Source organism: Arvicola amphibius, chromosome 6 (assembly GCF_903992535.2).
Source record: "Arvicola amphibius chromosome 6, mArvAmp1.2, whole genome shotgun sequence".
Classification (NCBI taxonomy): Eukaryota; Metazoa; Chordata; class Mammalia; order Rodentia; family Cricetidae; genus Arvicola; species Arvicola amphibius.
The window spans coordinates 12,783,404-12,789,713 of record NC_052052.2 but is presented as its reverse complement, the minus strand read 5'-3'; the positions used below and the strand labels follow the sequence as shown (position 1 = coordinate 12,789,713).

At 54.1% G+C, this 6,310-nt stretch overlaps 1 protein-coding gene across 2 annotated transcripts; it reads right to left on the bottom strand.

Moving 5' to 3' along the window:
* Positions 1 to 1,884: 1,884 nt before the first annotated feature.
* Positions 1,885 to 6,052, bottom strand: Klhdc7a (kelch domain containing 7A). 2 transcript variants are annotated; one of them, XM_038333411.1, is made up of 2 exons: positions 5,608 to 6,024; positions 1,885 to 5,373 (listed from the first exon to the last, which is right to left on the bottom strand). In XM_038333411.1, the coding sequence occupies exons 1-2, from the start codon at positions 6,002 to 6,004 to the stop codon at positions 3,737 to 3,739; spliced, it is 2,034 nt and encodes a 677-aa protein (XP_038189339.1). In that variant the 5' UTR covers positions 6,005 to 6,024; the 3' UTR covers positions 1,885 to 3,736. The 2 variants fall into 2 exon arrangements, with proteins under 2 accessions (XP_038189339.1, XP_038189338.1); XM_038333410.1 differs by having other exon boundaries at positions 1,885 to 6,052.
* Between the last annotated feature and the right edge of the window lie 258 nt (positions 6,053 to 6,310).

Genomic DNA, 6,310 nt, shown 5'->3' with positions numbered 1-6,310 from the left:
AGGGGGCAAAGCCCCAATTCCAGGTAAATGTTAGAGCCTGTGTTTGTTTCAGCAGCCGTGCGCTTCCAGATAGGACTTGAGCTGTCTTCTCTGGTTCTGGGGGAGGCTTCAGAGAAGAATGAGGAAACAGACCATTTTATTTATGATAGAGAAAGAAATCAACAGGGGGGACAAATCCACAGGCCCAAAGGGAGGGGAGCCTGTTTAAATAGAGTGAGATGCGTTCACTTGCTGGAATATTCTGTGACTATTGAAATGATGTTTACCCAGCGTTTGTAATAACACGGAAGATGCTTATTCTGAAAACGCCGTGTGCAGAAGGAAGCAGCAGAATTGTATGTTCAGCACAAACACACCCGAGCAAAAACCAATCCAAACAAAACCCACAAACAGAGGAAAGGGACCTGAGGGGCACGCACTCCAGCAGGAGATGTCTTTGGGTGGCAGAACTGAGTTTTCTTATGTTCTTCTCTATCTTCCAATTCTATCTCTATTTATTTTTGTATAAAGGGGCATGGACTGGCTTAACATGGAAAGTAACTCAAGCGTCATTTTCCTCCCTCCCAAAAGAGTAAGAACTCTTATTAGAAAAAAGCAAGACAGACGGTCCTCGGAGAGCCGGTTGACACTCAGGTCACCTGGAAGCTGAGGCCAGGAGGTCGGCAGACCCCGGTCTATTTTCCAAAGTCAAGTGGTCAGCCTAGACTCCGAGCCCACGGGCAGCAGATGCCAGCTGGCTGTCCCCCAGCTGCAGACATGGACATGGTATCTGTGACTCCCTGGTAATTATGCTGGCTGCTGACACCAAGTTGGCTTCTCCCAGATCTGTCATCTACCTCTCTTCCACCCTGTGGTTGTCTTCCTCTGAAGCAGCTCCGTTCCTCAGCCTTTGTGGCAGAACCATTCCCCTTCCTGCTCGGTGCTTCTCCCCAATTCCTCCTCAGATACCATCTCATCAGGAGGCCTGATCAGAGCACTTACCTGGCTTTGCCCTTGTCTTAGCGGTTACTTGAGCTAAGTTCAAAGTCTCTCTTCCTGTGCTTAGTCTACGAACCAGCCACAGAGCGGTGCCAGTCCAAACAGCCTGCACGTGTTCATTTCACCAGTGAACTCTGACCACCGTGTCTAAGCTGGGTTCACTGGGTTACTTGGTTTCACTGTAACCCCTTCCATCCCCCAAACCAGCTCCTCAACAAGCCAGCTCTGACGTGCCAGCTCTGACCTATCAGCCATGACTGCTGGGTTTCTGTTTTGAACAGTTCGGAGGTCAGGGATATAGGAATTGATTGGTGATGTCTGCCACATAGCATAAGGGAGGCCCAACAGGCTGATCTCAATGGCCCCTCTCTATAAAGACCACACTCACCATTCGCTGGTTCTAGAACATCTTTTTTTTTTTTTTTTCAACTTCTCTGGAGTACTTGCCTGGTTCCTACCATTGGTGTGCCTCAGGCTTCTGAATGTGTCTCAAGTGTGTTCTCTCTTCTCTTGGATAGAATCTATCCCACACCTTTCTCAGCTTGGCTGGGGTTTTGCCTTCTGTCTGGCTCATGGCCAGAGGCTGCCCTCAGACATATGCTCACTTGTGCCTGGGATCTGGAGGTATCTTCCAAAAGCACCTTGTCTTGATCTGGGACCACCATGCCAGGTAATCAGATTTATTTATTTATTTATTTATTTTGTAATCTGATTTTTCTTTGGGCTGCCAGCTCACAAATGACATGGAGACTTATTATTAATTATGAAAGCTCGACCTTAGCTTAGGTTTCTCCCATTAGCTCTTTTTTTTTTTTTTTTTTTTTTTTGGTTTTTCGAGACAGGGTTTCTCTGTAGCTTTGAAGCCTATCCTGGAACTAGCTCTTGTAGACCAGGCTGGTCTCGAACTCACAGAGATCCGCCTGCCTCTGCCTCCCGAGTGCTGGGATTAAAGGCATGCGCCACCACCGCCCGGCTTCCCATTAGCTCTTATAATTCAAATTAGTGCATTTATTTTAATCTATGTTCTGTCAGGTTGCTCGTTACCTCATCGTCTCTCTGCACTGCCCAAGCTGCTTCCTCCGCGTCTGGCTGGCAGCTCTGCCTTCTTCCCAGAGTTCTCTCTCTGCCCAGAAGTCCCAGCTATACTGCCTGCCTAGCTATTGGCTGTTCGGCTTTTTATTACACCAATCACAGCAATACATTTTCACACGGCGTACGAATATTCCGCAACCTCCTTTGACTCTCTTTACTGAAGCGTTCCCTCCCACGGCCCCGATGTTCCTCAGAGGTTGATGCCTGAGTATTGATATAGCCTTGGCAGAGGGCAGGATTCCCTCCCTGAAGACCCACCATGGCCCAGACAGCCTTTCTTACTCAGTTCTCACTCGAGAATCACTCAGCTGCTTCCTCCTCCCATGTCCTCAGCCAGGGATAGTCACCTTACATGGTCCAACAAAAACTCCACGCCCACCTCCTCCTTGGTCTACATTCCAATCCTGCATCTTCCAAAAAGTCCCCAGACTCAGTTCTAGCAGCTGCGTGGCCACCCACGGATCTGCTTGGCCATCAGTGGGAACTGGGGAGGACTTTAAAGGGACACAGAGCCCAGAGAGTTCTTCTCCCCCTTGTCAGGCCCACCCCAAATGTGACTCACACCTCGTGGTTCCTGGGCAGTTCCAAGAGCATCAAAAGGTTGTTTTTTGTCTCCCTCAGAATGGAACACCGGCACGACAGAGTAAAAGGTGAGACCAGGTCCTCTGTCTTCCTCCTGGAACTGGGTCTTCTTGGATGTAAAAGACTGAGGGCTTGGAAGTCCCACTGGGATCTCCCCTCTTCTTAGCTCCATGCTGGGCCTGCTTCTCCCTGTGGCTTCCCATCTGACCTGGCAGACAGGACGGTTACGGCCATGGAGGGGACCGTGCTGATGAGCTGGATAGTGGTGGCTGTCCTGGCCTGTAGGCAGAGAGAACTCTGGGGAGAGTGCTGTGGTCAGGTGGGAGTGGGCATGGCAGAGGCCTGGCAAAGGGGAGTCTAGAACCACATCCGGACCCCATCTCCCAAGACTTCGGCAGCACAACGACTAATGTTCAATTAGTATTCACATAGAACTTGTGCTCAGATGGAGACTTCTCTTCCTTCCAGCACATAGAACTGGAGGCAACCGAAAAAGAAAAGCAGGCCTCTGTCAGTGTGCTCTACAAACAGATGTTCCCGTCGGTGCCTTCAGTTTTAGCTGCGGCAGTCCTTCTGGCTGAACCTCAGGGGTATCACGAGCTCCTTCCTGCTCCTGCCCAAACCTGCTCCTTCAGTTGTTCCCACCAGTGCTTTAGATGCTTCTAGATGCTTCAAAGTGGGTCCCAGTGCTGGTCTGTGGTCTGTGATGGATCACAGAAAGCCAAGCAGCTTCAGGGGCCCCTGGGGGTTCCCGGCACCTAGAACTGTGATCAGGATAAACCTATGGTCCCGAGTTTCAGTGGGGTCCTGACATAGCCCCTGCCAGGAATTCTAATTTGAAGTACAGTGCTGGTCTGTCATTCACACAGTTGTAGACACCCATTGTCCTGGAATGCTGGGCCCTGGCTTCACAGTTTCAGCCGGCCTTCGAACCAACCACAGAGGTGCAAGAATTCTCCAAGGCCCTGTAGCCTATGGTGGAGAGATAATTTTCTACCCCTCTGCCATGTTCCTTCCTACCTCTTATCCAGAGTGATGGGCAGAGAGTTTTGCTGCATCCCCTTGGAGCATCGTGGAGGGGCTATTAGACAGGGGTTTGAGGCATATCAGGGAAAGGCAGAGTCAGGACGGCAGGCAGAAGGGTGCCCCGTGCAGCAGGGAAACCCTGTAGCTCCTTAGGCACAAACCTGGGCGAGATGTGGTCGGCCAGGAAACAGAGCATGCGCTTGCGCCCCACACAGTAGATATGATTATCCACCACGGCACACTGGAAGGCTTCAGGGTAGGGCAAGCGGTACGTGGCGCACTCATACCAGAGGCGGGTGCTGGAATTGCAGCGGTACACGCTGATGCCCAGGCTACGGTTGAGGTCAAAACGGTAGAGAAAGCCATTGACGGCCACCATCTCAGCGGTGCGGTCCTTGCTGCCTCCCGTGGGGCCCGCCCACCAGCGCTGCTCCTGGGTTGAGAATCGGAGTAGCAAGTAGCGAAGGCTGCCTCCAGTGACAAAGATCTCATTGGCGCATACTGTGGCTGTGTGTGCCAGGGCAAATGTGTCATTAGGGAGCGGCGGGGCAAAGGTCCAGCGGTCCACTCGAGGGTCATACCGCTCCACGGTGTTCAGACACTCACCTCCAATGGCATAGAGGTGCCCCTCCAGGGCCACCAGCCGGCAGTGTGGCCGGGCCTGGTTCAGTGGGCACACCTCACTCCAAATTGCAGTCAGTGGGTTGTAGCAGAAGACACGGTTGGAGGGTTGGCCCCCGGGTCCCTGGCAGCCAGACACCACGAACAAATAATTGAAGAGAGTACAGATAGCACAACCCCGGGACATGGCCTCCATGGGCAGCTGGGCCAGCGGGTGCCAGGCATCCTGCACACTGTCATAGCAACAGAGGCTGCCACTGTCTTCCTGGGGACACACGTCGGCCACCACCAGGCACTTGTGGCCACGGAACCGTCGCTGGAGGATCAGCTCTCGTTCTGTCCCACTCAGGCCCCCGTAGATGGCTGTGCTGCGGAGGACCTGGAGGTAGTTATCACTCATGACCTTGTAGGCTGCCTCCTTCAGAGCCTCTAGGCCCTGCCTCTTGGCCAAGGTTAGCACCTCAAAGCAATTGCCCAGGTCCAGGTGGACCTCCTGAGCTGAAGCCGGGGTGAGCTGGATGTGAAAGAAATTGGTGCCAGCTACGAGTTGCACATGGGGCTCCCCATGACTGCAGGCTGAATCTATCTGAGCTTTCTGATCCAGGTGGGCAGGAGGGGGCGTCCTGAAGCCTTCAGGCTGCAGCTGGAGCTCCGGGTTCTCAGCGATCTGCAGTAGACTCACCTTTCTACTGAAGCCTGGTGTGGAGGGGGCTGGCACAGGAGGTGGGGTCGTGACTTCAGCTATATTCTCTGGCTTAGCAGCTGGGTCTCTGGAGTCGGCTCCTGTGACCAGGGACTCTGGCCCAGGCGCAGGGGATGAAGCATCAGTTAGAGCTGCCATGCAGGGGATCGGCCTGGAGACAGCCTTTGATGTGGACTCCACAAAATAGTCATATACCCTGCCCTTCAGCTTGGGCCCCGGTCCCTCTGCCTTCTGTATAATATTCTCCTCCATCCGGATCCGGGCCATGGATGAGAAGGTGTAGGAGGCATTGGTGGTTCCTTCCCGCTGCTGCGTGGCCAGGCCCATGTCTGCAGCAGCCTGGAGGGCCCCAGTCTCTCCTCTGCTGACCCCTGTCACATGGGTGAAGGCCCAGCTCTGTTTCATGTCACTGCTGACCACTGTGGAATCAGTGCAGCAGTCGGGGGCTCCCGGGTCCCCAGACCCTGTTTGCTCTGGGGGTCTGTTGTCTGGCCATGGCGAGCTTGTGTCACCCACCCAGCAGCAACCCACTCCTGGGGCAAGTCTGGCTGGGGAACTTACGGGTTCACATCCCAAATGAGGGAGGTGGGGAGGGCTGGGCTTACCTCTAACAGCTGTTCCGGCTTCTACCTGGCTACCGCAGGGAGGAGGCACCTGCTGAGAGTCTGGGCTCTGCCCTCCCTGATTCTCACCGGAGCCTTTCCTTGTGGACTCCTCAGATCTGGGGATGACCAGTTGGCAGGAGTCTCCCGGATCCTCCAAGTTGCCGTCCAGTGGGGCCCCAGCCCCCTTGCTGGTCTTCCTGCGTCTTGTCCCCTTTGGCAGGGTCCCTGGAGAAGCCCTCTGGAAGGCAGCTTGCCCCCAGCCCTCTGCACCATCATCTTCCTTGTTATTTCTCCCTGCTTGCCCAGCTGGGGCAGGTCTGGACCTGTAGAGTTTGTAAGCTGCAGTTACCAGGAGCAGCGCAGCTGCAGACAGCACCACCTTGCTGGTCAGCTGCATGTCCAAATGCCAGTCGTAGGTCTCTGCTCCAGCTCCGGTGGGAAGCATGCTGGCCAGGGACAGAGGAGAGGAATGCCAAGAATCTGATTAATGATTGCCCAATAAGGACCAGTTCCTGGATCCTGCTGCAGAGTGGGAGGGAGTCCCTAGCCGGTTCTGGCCAGCTGAGTTCCTGGAGCAGAGGTGACTTTGTGTTGGCTGAGGTGGCACTGGGGCAAGGGATGGTTAAGGTCACTGCTGGCCTCTTTCGATCTTCCCCTGAAGTTGGGGGACAAGGATCCTAACCAGAGGCTGGGCTTGAGATCA